The following is a 20008-nucleotide window of genomic DNA, read 5'->3' as shown; positions in this document are numbered from 1 at the left end:
GCTTAAGAACTATGTATTTACACTGTGCTGTGCATGTGTGCTAAGTCACCTCAGTCGTGTCTGACTCTTTGCGACCCTATGGACTGTAGCCCACCAGGATCCTCTTTCCATGGGATTTGCCAGGAAAGAGCTACACTAGGCACTATTAAAGGGACCTAATTATGACTAAACAGAACACTATCCTGAGTCAAACCGTAGACGCATTGGTGACAGTGTTTTCTAACACCACATGTAAGATTAGTTTTCCTAAATTTTGATAAATAAAAATCCACATGGCGTGGTCCAGGCATCACAATCAACCTCAGAGTGGTCATCAGCGGATTTTCTTTGTCATGCACAGAGCCTCTTCTGCAACTTGTATTGACCACATACACTGGATTCTCCTCTCCCTTGAGAGAGTTGCTTAGAAGCATATTTGATTTCTTCATTTTATCACTTCCAAGAAGAAAAGAACAACAGGAAACAAACAAAAAGTTATACAGAATGGTAAAAAATCATTGTTCAGACATGACCTGATGATAGTGTCAGCTGCTGGACTTCTCAACGGACATCAACCCTCTGGGCCAAAAGGGCTATTTCTTTGTACTAAAACACCATCCAGCTCAATTCTTCATTTAATATTTTAGAAGTCAGTTCCAAAGTAGGTCAAAGAATGAAAACCAATTCTGGTTTCTTCCTCGGCTCACATCTTTAATTTTCATGGAACTGATACTATGAGAATCTATTCCCAGAAAGATGAGAAGAAACTTGCAACCTGCCAATCTCAGTATAAGTTCTCTTCCATTATGATGTGTGTGAAACAACTTTCATCCTTTTCCCCTTTTGTAAGGAAAGAAATTCTGAAATCTAAAAATGGTACATGAAAAGCTAGTCTGAGAAAAGAAAAAAGAAAAAAAAGTTAGTCTGCCCATTGGTCTGGGGAACTAAAACCAAAGCAGATTTCACACCAGCCATCTTTATACAAGGAATTGTTTAACTATGCAACTGTATCCAAAAGCTGATTCTAAGTGAACAGGAACACTTTACTGTCAGTGAATGACAACTTCTCAAAGTTTTAACATTAGAAACAAAAGACTCAAGAGGGCACTAAGATGAATATTTCCTCGCGGTGAGATGACAGCCCCCTGATATCAAAACCCAGGGCAAGATTACACAAAATTTCCACAAATAAAGGGTATGGAATAGTCTCTGAAACAAGACCTACTTTTCTGGAAGAAAGGATATTCACTTTTGAACTCGATCAATTGATAAATGGGTTGTATTTGTTTAAAAGGCCCAAATATATATCTTTTAATTGTTGACTTCAATAGAAAAGTTAGAAAAGGGGCAAAAAGTACAAAGCAGTAAAACTACTATAATCAGGAACAATAAAATTTAAATGGCCAAGAAACATATTAAAGAAATCAATCTGTTCAATAGGCAAATGCATTTTAAAAAATAAAATGTCATTTTCACCTACCAATATGTTTGTATATCAGTGCCAAATTTTTTAAACTGTTATCACAGCAGAAAAGGTGCCCATAATATGGATAATTTCATCAGTATCCTGTTTGGTAAACTACATAATTTATCTGCTAAGACTCTACATTAGAAGAAAATTTAAGACTAGAGGCCCAGTACTGATGAGGGTCTAGTGACTAGGACATTTCATAAAATGCTAGAGGAAATAAAAATTAAGTATCTTCCTGGAAAACTGACAGAAGTTAAAACTGACACCAGTTAATAGCCTTAAAATATAAAAACTAAACAATCTAAATGTCTACAAATAGAAGACTGATTAAAGAAATATCCACATATTCATATGGTAGAATACTATACACAGTATATCTCAGAAATATAATGTTAAGTTTTAAAAAAGGAAGTTATACAATAATGTGTATCCAATTTTTCCATTTATGTAAGGTTCAAAAACAATACTACTTGTAATTTGCAGGTAACCATCAATATGTAATTTTCAATTATTGTTAAAGAAGAAAAAAGAATATAAAGGAAGATAAAATATCAGAGGGTAAGGATCATTTCCCAAAGTTTTTGTTTTGGTTGTGTGTATGAGGATAATGTTTACTGCTGCTGCTGTTGCTAAGTCACTTCAGTCGTGTCCAACTCTGTGACCCCATAGACGGCAGCCCACCAGGCTCCCCCGTCCCTGGGATTCTCCAGGCAAGAGCACTGGAATAGGTTGCCATTTCCTTCTCCAATGTTTACTGCATTGCAATATAAAATGCACTTCTCACTGTGGATCAATTTAAAGCCAAGTTTTAAAGCTACAAGTAGAGTTTACAAGGTGTAACTTGCTCATCTTCAGCTTATTGTTCCCAAACAGGTCTCCTGACTTTTGCTCTCTCCCATGTGGCAGAAACTATCTTCTTTATACCTCGAGAAGCCCTCTCTCATGTCCAGAGAAAACAGAGCAAGGCCCAGAGAGAGGGGCCTGCCTGAGTCGCACGTCTTAAGTCCAACACCTCTTTCCCCTGGTGGCTCAGACGTTAAAGAATTTGCCTGCAATGCAGGAGAAGTAGGTTCAATCCCTCAGTCAGGAAGATCCTGTGGAGAAGAGAATGGCAACCCACTCAAGTCTTCTTGCCTGGAGAAGTCCATGGACAGAGGAGCCTGGCAGGCTACAGTCCATGGGGTCACAAAGAATCAGAATCCCCAAGATTCACTAGAGATGCTCTGTCCTTTCCATTCAGTAGGATTCCACTCTTGAGAACAAAAGAATATAGCCCAACCCTTTAGCCTCAACTAAATACAAAACAATGAACTCACCATCAAAAAACATGTGCATTTAATATGGGAGAAGAAGAGTAGGTTTAATAAAGAAAACTATACTGATATATGTTCATCAAAGCATTATAACCAAAAAAAAAAAGAAATGAAAATAACATAAGTCATCAAGGTATGAGGATGATTAAATATTATATATTTATAAAAAAGTCATTAAGGTATGAGGATGATTAAATATATTTATAATAGGATATTTATAAATATAAAATTATATTCTCTAATAATATATAAATGATATAAGTAAATAATAAAGCTATATTAGCAAATTTAAAAAGATGAAAAATTATATGTGACATGATTCCATGATTCCAACTTTGTAAAACAAAATGTATATTATATTTAGGGAGGAAGACATAAGAAAAATGACAAAACGATTTCAATGTTGAGTTTGAGGTTTTTCATGTTTTCCAAGTTTTTTATTTGGAGAATTATTTTTTTAATATTTTCAATATAAATGGAAAAAATTCTTCATACATGCTTTCAGTGTTGAAACTCAAAGTAGATTTTTCTCTCTCATCTCTCTTTTGAGATCATTATAAGCTGCCCAAATGCAGTAGCTAAATTTTTTGTCTCTTAATTTACTGAGGAAAAAAAGATTCATGATAAAAATCCTCACAAAACAGAAAACATTCCAGAAAATCAAATACTATATTCAATCATTTGATTGATTAGTTAAAAACACGTTATTATGTATTTGTTACCTAGATATATGGTAAATGCAATGCAATATACAGTCTCTATTGAGCTCCTACTCTTCATCAAGAGAGTATGGGGGACTGTCTCATGTATTAGCTCACTTAAAGGACAGCAGTAGTCCAGATCAAGAGTCAAGGCACAGTAAATGCAGGAAACATATGTGTATGTGGGTATATAAATCAATAAGATGAAGGAATTGCTAAATGTTACAGAACAGTAGAGTAGATAGATGGACATATATTTTAATTACATAATTAAAAGGTCAAGCGAATGACTTGAGCTGATATTGAAAGTGAAAGTTACTCAGTCATGTCCAACTCTTTGGGACCCCATGGACTATACAGTCCATGGAATTCTCCAGGCCAGAATCCTGATGTGGGTAGCCTTTCCCTTCTCCAGGGGATCGTCCCAACCCAGGGATCAAACCTAGGTCTCCCTCATTGCAGGCAGATTCTTTACCAACTGAATTATCAAATTGGCAGTAAGTATACAGAAAAACCAACTTGATACAGACCTTGAAGGATGGGTGGAATAGGGATAAGAGGAGACTATTCCAAGCAAAAAGAATGTCTTCTGCTTGTCCTGGTAGAAAAACATATGAGATGAGGGACTTCTTGTGTGATGACACTAGTCACTAACGTCAGAGGATCAAGATGCCAGCCTAAGACCCAGGCACAGTTCCAGAGCTAAGTAGAACAAGCCCCACCACCAAAAGTTGACAGAATATGCCTGAGAGACCTCAAAACAATCCAGAAAGACTATGGGGGTTTTTAAGGAAACTAGTTCAACACTTTTAAAGTGGTATTTCTCTAGAGCAGAAATCTTGGGGGAACTGAAGGAGGTAATTCAAAGTTGTCTACTATAAGGCAGTAATTATGCTGAAGTCTCCTGTTTCACCTTTAAAATCTTGCATGTGTGCATTCAGTTAAATGCCCCTCTTCATCTCTGTGTACAACTGGAGCGCCAGATAAATGAAATACACACACACACACACACACGCACACACACGTCTAACTTATTAGTCCTATGAAGTTTTGCTCCTCTTCCATTCTGCCACATATAAGGTGTCAATCTACCATTAACCAGGCCACTAGGCTGTGATTTAACTGCTGTGCCTTCATCTGCTTCAACCCACTCCAGTGTTCTTGCCTGGAGAATCCCAGGGACGGGGGAGCCTGGTGGGCTGCTGTCTATAGGGTCACACAGAGTCGGACACGACTGAAGCGACTTAGCAGCAGCAGCAGCATCTGCTGCACCCAGCCTTTTTTCCTATCTTCTTCAGACACAGTTTAATATCAGGAACTTGGCTACCAGAAGTATTTTCCAAGTGGCCCTTTAATATGCAGCAAAATAATTCACATTTAAACTGTGAGTGCTGGTCTTACTTCCATGCCTCTGTCCCCAGATTCTGGCTACATACCCCTATATATTAATTTTGCTTGCTGCTGCTGCTGCTAAGTCACTTCAGTCGTGTCCGACTCTGTGTGACCCCATAGACGGAAGCCCACCAGGCTCCCCCGTCCCTGGGATTCTCCGGGCAAGAACACTGGAGTGTGTTGCCATTTCCTTCTCCAGTGTGTGAAAGTGAAAAGGGAAAGTGAAGTCGCTCAGTCGTGTCCGACCCTTAGCGACCCCACGGACTGCAGCCTACTAGGCTCCTCCATCCATGGGATTTTCTAGGCAAGAGCACTGGAGTGGCTTTAATTTTGCTTAGGATTCTTTTTTTTTTTTGCTTCCTCTCGAGGGAGGGACCATACGTTATTTGATTTTGATTCTCACCACCAGCACCACCACCAGGTTTTGCAAGTGCTATATGCTCTGTTCACTTCATTCCACATACAGTAGTCTGGAGTTTCATTTGTGCGTTAGTCCAACAGAGGCAAGGGCACTTGAGCACACAGAGAACACTGGCTGGGAACGATAAATGACATGAGGCAGGTTTTAAGTTTAGCTAGCCCCACGTAGGAGAAGGAAATGGCAGCCCACTCCAGTGTTCTTGCCTGGAGAATCCCAGGGATGGGGGAGCCTGGTGGGCTGCCGTCTATGGGGTTGCACAGAGTCGGACACGACTGAAGCGACTTAGCAGCAGCAGCAGCAGCCCCACATAATCTTTATCAGCTCCCTCTCAAGGCCTCCCACATAAACCATGCATGCTATGCCAGTGCAGCCTCAACCCAAATTCAGTGAGCCTTCCAATAAGATTGTCAGTCCTAAATCGCTTAGAAATGCCATTGGGTCCTGATGGAAAGTAATTGGAAAGAAGGTTATAAACACTCAGATTTAAAAACCACATAGAGTACTTTAGACTTGATACACAGGTAACAGGGAGCTACTGCTGGCTCCTTAACAAGGGAATACTTGATATAGTGCTATATCAGAAGACCAGTCTCCGTGGAACTTAATTCACTGCACACATAAATTAAGTTTTTCTTAGAAATAAGTCTAAATAATGAACTAAACAATGAAGTGTTAATAATGAAGGAACTGAAGATTTTTTAAAATTTCATTCTGGTATAATTCAGGAATAAATCAATTCAAATGAAAGATGTCACTGTTATTAAAACTTCATTCATTTATTAAATTATGTTTCATGTGAACAGAGTGAATTTTTAAGATTATTTGATTATTATATAAGTCAATGTCATTTTCAGTTTTTGGAAAATTGGTATTAATGCCTTGTCATTAAAAACATAACTAAATTTATCAAATTAATTTCTCAAAGGCCACCTGATAGCCACCAGATGGCAACCTGAGCTGATGTCAAATCAGAAATGTTAGTTATGGATAGCTCTGAGACTATGCATCCATCACCACTCACTCATCCTGTTGGGTTCCTTTAAAATAATAAAACAGGAAGGCTTTTGTACTACTTTTTAAATTCCATTTGAACATAATGAAATATGCTCTATCCACAATGCTTATAGTAATTAAAATTTTTTTTCTTAATAGCATTCCATTTGGAAACAGTGCAATATGGAATGATCATTAATGACCTGCTTTGGTGCCTGAATAAATGCCTATCAAGAGCGCAGGCACACATTAGTAAATTTCCTAAAGAAAATCCATTTTCATTTCAAATTCTGACATTTTATTTAGAAAAATTATACCGTTTCTTTTCATTATTTCGGTAAACATAATGAGGGTATTGCTAACTACACCTCAGAGTACTTTATTTTCTCCATTTTTTAGTAATATGAGTCTACATGTAATTAAAGGCGTGCTGCATTAATGATGCCGAAGGTCTCCAAGGGAAGCATTTAATGTCCACCTCATAATATTATGCCAAAATTACATGCACAGAAGACATTTTAATAATCTTTGTTTCCTAATTTAGTTTTGATTGGCTCTGAAATCCATAGCTGCACTCAAGGGCTCACATTTCTACCGTCATCAGCACTTCTGTGTCATAAATTGTACAAACGCCTATGACTTCTTCCATCTGTAGGCTTCTTCTGAAAGCTTCTGTTTAACTTATCCAGAAAATTAGCCACAGGCTGGAGATAATTGCAGATAATTTTGCCATTTTTAAGCTACTGGGGTGTTGCATGAAGATATGACAACTAAGTTTGTCTAAACGCAAAGGAGAAGTCATAGCTTTGTGTTGTCACTTCAGCTTTGCACCTAGGTTCAGATCATCATATTTGCTCTTTATGCAAACTGAAACAAATTGTAGTCACTCAATGATCTGTATTTTCTGACAAAGCTGTGCTACCTAAAGCTTTCATGCAGCTGAAGGAAGGACACAATCTATACTAATGTTATCGCAGCCTAAAAAAAATTTTTTTAATGCTTAACTCTCTTCTACCCTTCATATTCTTCCCCCTTAACAAAAACAATTTTTTTTTAATATCTAAAAAAGAATTTTATTAAAAAAAAATTTTTTTTTTAGTCATCAACAACTTACAAGGAATATATCAGACTAAATTAAAATGTATGGCCTCAATATACAAAATTCATGCATATACATATATATGTGTATATCTATTTCTATTCCCCTATTCTACTATCATAAAACAGAAATAGCAAAATCTCCCAAAAAACTAATATTTAAAATGCTGGTACTATTACTATACAAAAACTTAAAATTACTGGGACATTAAAGAGGTATTATGCAGGTTACCTAGGTTAATAAGCAGAGATCTAAATGGAATCATGTGGTCCATTTTCCCTAAAATCTCACTCTAAAGTAAATGCAGCATTCACGGATGGTCACTGGCATATAATGATGGAGGTGATGCAAAAGGCAGCAGTACAGACTCTCAGTGCACTGCCAATGAAATCCAACTTTATATAAGATAAATTGGCTACGGGAATTATAGGGTATTTCTCTGACCAAATGTCCCCTTGGTGCTCAGAATTGCTAGTCACAGCTAATAAGGGTGTCACTAGCTGAGTAAGTGATTACTGAAACCATTCTGCAGCAAACATTTACATATCAGGGCTAAGCAGTGATTGTGCTTATATGGCAGCTTCCCTGATGTAATAGGCCATAACGACTCTGAGGGAGCAGGTATGGATGCATGTGTCAAGGAGGGGAGAACGTGGAAGTCATAACACAAATGACTTTATGGATTCCCATTAGACCTCGGGCTAAGGAGCACCCAAACAGGCCTGATATGACAGCATCCTGAAACAGCTTTACAGCCTTGTGTCAGGAACCCTTATACTAAAGAATTTTATGGAAAATACAAAACTGGAGAGAGGATGTGTTGCTATATTAGGTCACTATCTTTGACTTGGTATATAATATGCATACAAGCAGTCCCAAACTTTGTATTTAAAGGGTAGATTATTAATGTGTTATGCCAATCAAATGTATATTAAGGAGCCCAAATTATGCATTATAGGTAACATCTCACAATCTCACACTTCTCTTGAAAAACAATTCTGTTTAATGACAAGCTTAAACCCACCAAGGCTTCTGAATATTTGCATCATAGTAACATGCATTATTTTAAAACACTGTCCTATGGAGTTTCATATAAACAGGTAAAGTACATATATTACTGCACTTGAGAAAGCTGAGGAATATCATTTTCATTCTTTCTCTTTTGGTCTCTAACATCACTTAGCCACTGAACTGCTAGAAACTGGCTTAAGAACCTTAGACCATGTAACTGTAAAAAGCAGGCATGAGAAGTTCTATAATGTGCCCTTTCCCACTCAACATGGGAGAGAGAGGTATGTTGAAGACACCAGGTAAACCCTTCAACATGATGGACAGGAGCAGTGCTGAGCAAGCATTCTCTTGCCAGAGGCTGACATCAGGGAAGCTGCACGTTCAAATCACATGTTGAGCACATCATACAGAGCCTGTGCAAGTACAAACAGCACTCTGAAAAAGGATCTCTGCTATTTTACTTAGATCTTTAAATTATTAAACAATTCCAGAAGAGGCATATTGCTAGCATTGCATGCAAGCTGATACATAGAGTGTCTTAATAATATTAAGACTTGGCCCAGAACTATCCTCTGCTAAGGACTGGAAGATTGCACCACCTGTCACCCGAACAGCCATTTCACCCCTAGATTTGCAATAAGATCTTAAATTTGACCTTTTATGAGAGATTATTAGAAACCTTATATAAAGCCAACAAAAGCCTCTGCTCTCTTTTACAGATTTATTACAGTTTTCCTAATGTGTTTGAATAAACTCTTCTGCGAGTCTCTGGTTTCTAAAAAGCAACTTTTTTGCAAAGCACATACCTGCTTCCCAGAGACGGTCCTCTCTTTGAAATATTTAGTCTTTCCGAGCACTTTAGTCATAGTGACACCTAATAGCCAAGCTCTTTTTCTCACTCTCCACAAAATCAGGTTTAGACTATAATTCAAACCAGTCCCCAAAGGCACTTCTGAAAAATGGCAAGTCCTTAGCTTTTAGGCGAAAAGACTCTTTAGTGCTCAAAATTGTTTCCTGTTACAAAACCTTTTCTGCAGTGCTAGGTCTAAGATGATCTTATGCTAATTTAACTCACTAGGGACTGTGAACAGATGTTACTTTGATTAATAGTTTCACTATCCTGAAAATGCCAGGCCAGGTTCAAGATAATAAAGTCAGGTAAGGATACTATTAAAATCTGCCATACCATTACATCTGTTATATAGAGAAAAATGAGATCCCAGGTCATGTATCAAATAAACCCTACGTATAATAATAATAAAACAACATACACCAAATGAACACACTGTTTGAATTCTTTAGCACAATGATTTACACCACTTTAATGAAGTCTTTACTTATACCTTATGGGTATATTTTCAGCAATGTCTCTAGTAAAAAATTCAACGTGTCACATAGCATTTACCTTACCACCCAGAAAAAGCCTTTTCTATACCATGAAAACAATGAATTATCTAACTTTGCTTATCAAAAGGAGAGTATTTGAATTTGCATGCTCCATGTCATTACTTTTTTAGGAAACATTTTCAATATTCCAGCCTTTTCTCTGGAAATCCATAACCCTTACAAACAAGAGGCTGAATAAGTTGACAAGACTCTTCCGGAAAAGCTTCTGAGCCTTTGGCTCCTGTCTCCTAACCAAGAATTTCCAAACAAACCACAGTAGTTTCCCGATGAGGAAAACCATGACATCTACTCAAGCCTTGAACTGTAGAACACAGGAATAGCCTTCATTTAAAGATACATGTAAAGAAATCTTTATGTTTTTAAAGTTGGCTTACCAATGGATTTTATCTTTAAGCTATCACATGTGGTCTAATCATATTCCCAATCTCCAATCTGAAATTTAAACTTCAATTGGACTTTTTGCTTTATAATTTATATTCAGTGCATTTGTCTCAGTGAAACCTTTGGTTTGCAGGAAGTGTGTCAATCACACTGCGCAAACTGGAATTCCAGGTGGTGCAGGCCTCCACTGAGAATGCAACTAGCCTGTTAGCACAAATCTGCCACCTGCAGATTCAGCTCATTGCCTGAGTTGAGTCTTCACACTCACCGCATTTGAATGCACATACAACATGCCCGCATTTAACATGAAATATGCAATTCAAAAAGGTTGTCTCACCATTGCACAGAATGTCTCAGGAGGGTCTCCACAGGTAATGTCTGGAGGATCCAGTTTCACTTTCAGATATTTTGTCATGTCTGTGGATTCCGGCTGACAGGCCATGTAATCCCAAACTTTCCCTTCTTCTGTATAAATCTGAGTCTTACACACATCATAATGTCCCCACACTAAAGGGTAGGGCTGCATCACTGAGGACACTGTAACCCAAAGGGCATGAATTGACAGGAATCTTGACAAATACATCTCTAAATTCTTGCCAATCTTCGTGGTAACTAAAGCAGCTTATCTATGTCTATACGTAGGTAGGTTTGTATATTAAAAAAAGAAAAAGAAGATGAGACTTCAATGTAGATTCCAAAACTAAAAGTGAAGGGTTCATATATTGCACATGTTCAGGTATATTGAGGACTTTGGTGGAAGCCTAGCATACTTGTGCACTAGGCATTAGCAACAACTTGCAGCTTTTTCATTGTCCTAGAATGTATCTATTAGCCTTGGGTCTAATTTGTTTTTCATAAAAGATATCCAGTAGCAGATAATGATTTATCAAAATGATGGCTCTCCTACTGTACATCCAATAACCCTGGGTGCTCGATGCTCACAGTTCCCAAGGGATGCTCAGGCGCACTGAGGTATCAGTAGCTAAAGCAAAAGGACGAGTGTCTATCGCTCGTTGTCTGCTTCCCATCAATCATTCTTTTCTTCTGGCACCAACTCCCTTTAAAAACAATAAGAATAAGAGTTATTGTCCCACAATCAATGCATTACAAAATATATGATATGTTGACATTTGGGAGGTTAGATGCAATATGAAGCAAATTGGTGTAATATGGATAACCTTTACTCAGCTGCTTTGCTAGAATGAGCAAATCACAGAAATCATTCACATTAGGAAGAATTTTGATATGAAGGATTTAACTCTTCCATAACAAAGACAGATGTTTGTGTTCCAGGTGACTTACAGGTTTTCACTTCAAAAATTATATTCCCATCTTGACAAAACTGAAAGCAAGCAGCTAGATTTAAACATTCATATACTGCAGTGCTGGAAAATCTTCCAGGGGAACAATGGGGGAAATGAGTGCTTTTATAACAATGGCAAAGAAGTGACAACTAGTTCTATGCCTTTTGTCTTTTGGCAAAGAGACCCTAAAAATCTACAAATTCCTTGTACATTTCTTAGCTTTTGTTAACTGGAGTGAAAAACCAGCATTGTTGGCACAAGGCTGTCCCTTTGGATTTGCTCATTATATTAGAAGAATTTAGCATCTTTTGTTTAGTTGCATTTAGTGATAAAGATAACTTGGTTCTCTGAAAAAAATACTCAAAAATAAAACCAAAGGAGCAAATTTTCCTTTCATAAGAATTTTCTATTTTCTTACATCTTTTTATAGCCATTACATCTGCATTTGCAGTTACTCTCTGTAACAGAAGAAGGGAATTTGTCCCAAAGGCAAATATAATACGCTGCTTTAAAACTAAAAGCTCTGTAGTAAAACGCACAATTTAAAATGCACATATAAAAATAGCTGAGGGTGAGTTAACAGGCCATGAAGCAGAATAATATGGCACTAATTCTAAGAGAAAATAAAAATTACTGTTTAAAAGTACTTTTGGCTAACTGATAATACAGCCTACATACTGAGTACAAGTCATTGGTGACTTTAACTGGCAACTTTTCTCTTTAGAGATCACTGTCTAAATCTAAACAAACAATAATATTTGGAATCCAGGTGTAAGAAGAGTGCATTTGCTTAATTAGCTGATTTATATCATCACAGTCCTGATAATTAAGTATTTTTTAATGTAAAAGGACAAAAAAGCCTACAATTTCATGAAATACCATAGAGACCCTTCAATTCACACTAAGCAGTTTAAATATGGAAGTTCACTGTCCTCACACAATCTTATAGAAGGAATCTACTATATTTAAATAATATACCATCTTAAAATGAACTAAGCCACAAAGACTATGAAATGCCAACAGATGGTTGAATTGTGTTTCCATAGCAAAGTAATTTATAATAATTGCTTTATGGATGCAAGTGCAATTTTCATTATATTCAATTCATAAAATGTTATCATACTGCTGCAATTTGTGATATTTTCTATTAGGAAAAGTGTTGAATATTTGAGTTCCTATGAAGCAATAATTAGCAGTTTGTCTAAACATGTATAAACTACAGATTTGAATCTGCCTCTTTCTTGTAATATAAAGACTATGTTGTGCTCAGTACATTTTGAAATCTTAAACCAAAAAGAAAAAAATCACAGAGAAGTAAATGTTGTGGCTACTACAGCCTTCTGCTTTTTTCAGATTCATTAGTAACTTTAAGTTGATACTTTCAGAAGCAGCTGACATTCTGACAATTAATAATCTGAAAAGGTATTAAAATAATACAAATTTGCATTTTCTAGATGCATTTTTCAACTGCGTTTACTACTTTATTATAATAAGAACAAACACTTTCATGGAGGGGGAAATGGAATGGAGGGAAAAGTAGACATTATAACTGAAGCAGTGTAAAATCTACTACACCAGAAATTATTACCTTAAATTCTTAGTTTCAAATACATAGCAACATGTTAATCAGCACCATATACTCTTGAAGACCTGAGATGAACTGCTTTGAGTTTAAAATGAGTGAGCACAGCAAGCTAATTTTTAATATTATTTTTAAAATATGACCTTAAGTATATATTTGAATTCTCTGAGAATAATAACATTTTAATCAATAATATTATTCCCCCAATCTGCTCATTCTTCACTAATGTCTTCATCTATTTTTTTGCCTCAGTTGAATCACAAAATGCAGGATGACCATATAAATTTATGCTAAAAATTTGGTCACTAAGGAAATGTATGGGAACCTGGTACTATTTCCTGACACAAGAGCAATCCCAGTGCAACGAATTCTCATTAAAGTACACCAGAATTATAATGATGGTCATTACACAGAATTATGGACTACACCATTGATCGAATTTAGAAAACTGACAAAGAAAAATGCAGAGGAGTGCAAGACATTTGAATATTAGGCAGTTGCAGGACTGTGCGACAGACATTCTTGACAAGAAGCAGCCAATTATAGCTTAAATTTCTGGCACATAACCAGTTGTGATTAATAGTTTTCCATTACATTACAGACATATTATTAATGTATTAAAAATGTCAAGCTTTGGCAAGCACTAATATGGCATGGCTCAGTTAGTCTGCAGAATTTACACTTAATGAGGTCCCATTGACACAGGAAAAGATATTGACCACAGCATATTACAGATCAGGAGCAGAGGGTCACTAAGCTGTTCTTTAACATAATTATTTGATTTCATTCCAACTTTTATGTTTGTAGCATCACTTAGTACGTATCCTTCATATTAGGATCTACTTTTCATTGCCATACACTTCAAAGAAAATCCTCTTACTTTAAAATCAGTTAAGAAACTAATAAATCTATGAACTTCCATGCCACACAATGGAAAAGAAGCCCCCTGTCAAAATCAGGAATTTTCTATTAAAGTATAATTAAGGAGTTTTCAAAGAAAATAAAACAATTTTAAAATAGAACATGATTTACCCCTTAACCTCGATTACCTAATGGCACCAGTTCCCATCCAGCTGTGCTTTCAACCAGGTTAAAATCACCAATAGCATCTACAAAGCTAGGTCACTACAGCACATAGCCAGACAAACCGATTATGAGGACAGTCAATGGCATATATGGGGATTTAATATACCAAACCAATCCCTTCTTGCCCATAACTGAACTAATTGCCAAGTAACGTGGACTTTGAATCTGTCTCAAGTGCTCACCTAAATGTAAGCAGCTTCAGAAGAGCTCTGCACAGTCCCATTTCTAGTTCTTAACTTTGTGAACCCTGGGAACTCCCTGTAATCAAATAGTGCCATCCTCCTTACCTGTGCACCAAAGTATTAGGAAGTCCTCTTTGGTAGAAATACCCATTAATATGCCACGAGTACTCCACAGGCCTCTGACTGGTGTATACATTTGCAAAGCCAATGTGAAAATATAAAGTTATGCCATTTTGCCCCCAAGTTGATAGATGTTACTGACCTGGACTAAAATGAGCTATAAAATGGCTTTGCATACAAGGAACACGTCTTTTCCCAGGATTCTGTAGCTAATTCCCTTCCACCTTGTGTTAACTTTGCAGATGTCATGTCACAGGTCTTTTCTTTCATTAGAAAAGAAGGCTCCTAAATATTACATGGAAGTAATAATGACCAAAACTATAGACAATTATACTCTAAAAACAACTGCCAATTTCATCAACAAAGAGGAAAACACTGACAGTAAATTCACTAACTCTAACTGGCTCTCAGTCCATTCTATTATATAATCTCACGAGGAGGTGGGGGTGGTGATAGTAGGCTATTTATTCCATAAATACTCAGCTCTTCAGGGGCACAAGAAATAGACAGCTATTGACTCATTCCTCATAGACATTAAGAATTTTATAAATATGCATGTTTCTGAATGGGAAGGAACAAAAAGAACATTGACTATAATCATATTCCATTGAGTGAAAAATACAAGGAGATAAAGACATACCCAAATTCCATAACATCAAAATTAGCAGCTTCCAACACTGTCATAATGAGATTGACTAAATGGGATATTTAACATATATTAAATGCTCTCTGCATTTATTTATGTGTTGTGAAGAAAGCATATTCTAGTCATCTTAATGGGAGACATTTGCTTCTATCCTTTTGTTAACTGTCTTTCAAGATAAAGAAATTTTACATGTACTGCAACATCATTGGCATATTTTACTCATACTTGATTGGTTATTATGAGCAACTGCCTATCAAGAGATTCTTAATAAAACCAAATAGCACACCTTAGTATTTGAAAGATCTCTGCTTTCACCAAGAGAATAATGATTAGGGAAATTAGAAAGCATATATTTTGCAGGATGTTTGGGGATGGAATAACACATAAAATTATTTCATAATCACTTAAGTCTGGAATAAATATGCTGTTTTATTAATGTAGAACAACAAATCTTTCATTGTCTTGTAGGGAAGTTCAGAAATCCAAGGTTTCAAGTACACATTTGAGAAAATCTACACCCACCTAAAGTTTTGAAACAAAACTCTAGATTCTGAAGATAAAATTGTTTTTAAAAGTACACTAAATCTCTTACTGATCTATAATATAATTCATACACACACATTTTTCTGTTAATATATAATTAATTTTCTGAGTTGTACAAAATTTTCTTTCCAGTTCACTTGGTGTATTTGTAACTCTAAATCTCTCAAAATCTTTACAACAGTTAGAAAATTTATCAACTAAGTGTGTAATGCTTTAATTTTTTCAAATTAGTATTTGATCTGATTTTTTTTTCAGAATAATAACAGAGGCAAAGACAGGCAAATGCACCACTTACAAACATACAAAAGGAAACAGAAAAAATATATTTGCCTCCTTCTAAAAAGCTAACCTGAAACACATATATCCAGTGAAAGCTGACAAAACAAAAATATCACTAGGAAAAACAGCTTTATGTGCATATAAAATCAACATCAACTGTTTTCTTACAAAATGTTAGGATCACCGTTTTAAATTTTCACAATAGGAAGTATTGTCAAATTAGTAGCCAACTACATGGAATTCTGAATTCCCTTAAGTTGGTCTTCAGTGGTGAAACAGATCTTATTTCTTGGCACCCAGAAAAAAATAGGAAATATATCCCTTATGTATGTAAACTAGAACAACCTTCCATATGAAACACTTGCATTTTTTTTCTTTGCATGCTAATCCACATGCAAAGAACCAAATTTCATCTTAAAGAAAAACTGAAAGTTACTTATCTTCCAAAAGATTCTTGAAGAGTTATTGAGCTAATTTTCCTTTGTCAAAGAGAAAGGGGGTGAGGGGAGTTTAAGGCATTCAAAGTGGCAGTTCAAAATACTTATATGAAACCTGCGATTGTTAATTCCCCAAACGTTAGAGATGACCTCAAGGACTAGACAAATCAGAAAAATGTTGCCCCTACTGAGAAAAAGAGAATTTCTGGAAAACTTTTTTCTAACAAGCTGAACCATTAAGTATATCTGAATAAATGATTTTGTTACAAGATTTATTCCCCCCAATTTTGTAAAATAAAACTTTTAGTATTTTCAGTCATAAAATAGGGCCTTATTTCTAGACCAAATCTACTGCCAGATACACCATATGTTTAGTGGAATTCTGAATCTTACTCAGAATTTTCCATTCCAAAGATTGACAAACTGTTATGATAACGAGTGTTTCCATTACCATCCCCTGGAAGAATGGGGGAGGAGGTGGAAAACAAAAGCCTCTACACTCTGGAAATCTGTACCTGATGTGAGGATGGAAACGCCATCTCCAACTTTTCGAAACAAAGTTGCTTAAAATCTCCACTAGGAATTTTCCTCCCCTCCCCTGTAAAATGACAGCCTCCTAAGTGGATTTCTGGAAAAGAAAAAAGAAAAGAAAAAGCCGGGGGCGGGGGGGGGAGTCTCTAAGGTGATGTTACTAAAACAAACAGCAGAGGGCGCAGTTTCTTTTTTTATCTAAGTTTTCCTGTGTATGAATCACTTAATTGGTTATTTTGGGCCCAATAATACTCAGTATTATTTGCAATATATATAGACATCCACAGATCCATACAGGAGAGCAATTCAATGTCCCTAGCCGAATCCATCAACTGATTAATGCAATGCCAGTAAAGAATCTGAGAAAATATTCCAAACAACATTCCTATACCAAGTCTTTCCCTCTGTCAATTTTCCCTTCTCCCCAGCTGCACAACATGGGATAGTAATGCTTTAATCTCGCACCAATAAAGGAGATTAAAAGAAAGGAACTTCAAAAGCTCAGTGTGGCCACCAGCTCCACAGGGCCGTCAAGAGGGCAAGTTTTTTTTTTCCCCTAGCAAGGACAACTGGCAAATAAAGAAAATAAAGAAAAAAGAACCCTCCAATGCTTTATGTGTGGTCAGGTGTGCGTGTGTGTGTGAGAGAGAGAGAGAGAGAGAGAGAGAGAGAGAGCGCGCACACGACAGACAGACAGTGGGGAGCGAGCTGTGTGTCTGTGAGTCCGTCGATGGAAGCACGGACCCCGCGCCCAGGCACTGAGTCCCACACACAGACTCGCAACCTGCCCGGGGCGCACCCCGGGAAGACGTGTGTGGGTGTGAGAGTGTGCGGGCTGTGTGCGCTCAGAGGTTCTGCGCGCTGCCTCCTCAAGGCGCTCCCCAAAGTTCCTCGCCCACCCGGAGCCTCCCTCCCGCCGGTGGCCTGCGCGGAGGGGTGGGGGCGGCGGGAGGGGGAGGAGGGGGAGGGAAGGAGGAAACCAGGGGGAGAGGGGCACAGGGAGGACGCGCGGGTCGCTGCAGGAGCGCGAAGCCGGCGGCACTCACCGTGGGGCCCGTTCGCTCGGCGCCGCGCCGGAGCCCAGCCGACGGCGCGGGGCGGCGGCCGAGCCCAGCCTGGTGCGCCTCGGGCGTCGGCCGCAGCGGCGGAGCCCCGGGCGGCGCTGGGCGGGCGGCGGCTCCTACCGCCGAGCCATCTCCGAGGCGCGGGCCAAGCGGGAGAGCTGGGGGTGTGGACCCGAGCGCCGCGGCCCGGCCGCCGCACCCGGAGGTCCCGGTTGCGCCTGGCCCGTGGCACGAGAGGACCCCACGGACGCAGAACCTCGCGCCCGCCCGCCAGTCCCCGCCGCTTAATTACCTTCGCCTCTGGCCCCGGAGGAGGGGGGCAGCCTCCTGCACGTCGCCCCCTCTCGGAGCCCTAGCCGAGAGGGGGAATTCCTTCCCGTTGACGTCCTCTTCCGAAATGCAAAAGATCAGTGACTTTGACAGGTAGATGAGGGGGAGGGAATAGGGGTGGGCGGAGAGGAAGGGAAGATGAGAAAGGTGCCTCTCCCTCCAAAAATATAGTGATATTAATAATGAGATCGCAGCCTTCGGGAGGTCTTGCCAGCCCAGTCCTCTGCTTGCCGGGTCTCCTCCGCGCCTCCTCGCGCCACTGCCTCTGCCACTTCTCGCCTTAAACTTTACTGAGGGTTGTTTTTTTTTTTTTTTCTTTTTTTTCTCCTTTTTTTTTTTTAAGCTGCAGGACGACTTCCTGATTTCCCAGAGATCAGAACCAGCGGTCCGGTGGTTCTACCCCGCTTAGCACAGCTTTCATTTTATTTCAGACGAAGACGTTGAGCTTACTCAGAAGGGACATAAATCAGGACAATTAGCATTGGCGCCAAGAAGATCCTCTAGTACCAATTTCGTCCGGGCTTCCTTCGCGCATTCCTCCACTCAAGTCAGAAATGTCACTGCACATAGCGTTGATGGCTGCGAGACGCGACGCACCCAAAGTCCATTTGATGAAATATACATGGCCCGCGATGCTTCTGGATTGCGGTTCCCCGGCTCCCCGCCCCCGCCCGCGGCGCCTCGCCGGACCCTGCTCCGAGCCGGCAGCGAGCTCTCTGCAAACTTAGGGGCGCGTACAAATTAAAGAGTGAGCGCAAGGGCCGGAGAAAAGAAAGAAAGAAGCAAGCCGGGGGAAACTGCAGCCCTTGGAGGGGTGGCATGTACGTTTCACTTAAAAGCAGATCTTCTGCAACTGCCAGCAAGTGGAAGGACTGCAAACCTTATACTACCTCGAGACCTGGGCGCTCCGAGCGGTCCTAACTCCGTCCCGCTCGCTCTAACCGCCGCTGCCGCCGCTCCAGGACCTCGGAGTACTGAGGCTCAGCGACCACCCTTCACCTCCCCCACCCTTAGCTCGTCCACCCGAGCGCGGTTTCCAGTTTCTCTTCACATACCTTCCACTCATGCCCGCGCCCGTCCCATCCCTCACTCCTGGCTCTTCTCTAGAAAACCTTCCCTAAGCACACCCCTCACTCCTAGCTGAGATCTCAGTCGTGTTTTTCAACCAACTATTCCCTTGCCCAGCCAGCGGCCCCTGCAGCGCAAGCCTCGAACTTCCTTATTTAGAAATTCATTCTTCTTCGGGAAGTTGAAGAGCTGTGCTTTTCTGGCCTCATCAACTCCCTGAAGAGAAAGACAAACCCCCCCGCCCCAAGCCTTCTTTCCCTCGCCAGTGGGGGCTCAGACTTACCCGGGATCTCATTCATAGCTACACACTCACGTCAAGGGGGAGGGTGGGGATCCAGACTTACTTACACAGGGAGAGACTTTAATTAAAAAGACTATTGCAACGGGGGCGGGGCGGGGGGAAGCTCTGATCTCACAAATCTGTAAGCATCTCAAACAGAAACGGGCTTCTGTATGGTAAAGGGAATAAGCAGTAGGGAAAGCTGGTCAGATGAGAGGGAGTAAACCCATGGTGAAACCAGCTGGTTCGATAAGAAATGTGTCTCTGTGGTACACCGATTTGGGGGATAAACTGACAAAAAAGCATGTTCTGCATTGTAGTGTTTGCTTCAGATTTGGGCCAAGTTCAGAGAGCAGTGGGCTGGGGAGGAGTCAAACTCAAGTTTGTT

At 39.2% G+C, this 20008-nt stretch overlaps 1 protein-coding gene across 3 annotated transcripts in view; it reads right to left on the bottom strand.

Moving 5' to 3' along the window:
• Positions 1–19441, bottom strand: part of NTNG1 (netrin G1) — a 403458-nt gene extending 384017 nt beyond the window's left edge. The window contains exons 1-2 of one of the 3 annotated variants that reach the window (XM_088835529.1): positions 19328–19441; positions 10506–11226 (exon numbers count right to left, since the gene is read on the bottom strand). In XM_088835529.1, the coding sequence (XP_088691655.1) occupies positions 10506–10751 (246 nt within the window). In that variant the 5' untranslated portion in view covers positions 10752–11226; positions 19328–19441. Of the gene's footprint in view, positions 1–10505; positions 11227–18234; positions 19300–19327 lie in introns of those variants that run through there. The other 2 variants (XM_088835530.1, XM_055401751.2) reach the window with 2 other exon arrangements.
• Between the last annotated feature and the right edge of the window lie 567 nt (positions 19442–20008).

Source organism: Moschus berezovskii, chromosome 4 (assembly GCF_049115385.1).
Source record: "Moschus berezovskii isolate FMDL1 chromosome 4, NW_MosBer_1.0, whole genome shotgun sequence".
NCBI lineage: Eukaryota > Metazoa > Chordata > Mammalia > Artiodactyla > Moschidae > Moschus > Moschus berezovskii.
This window is presented reverse-complemented; position numbering and strand designations above follow the sequence as displayed.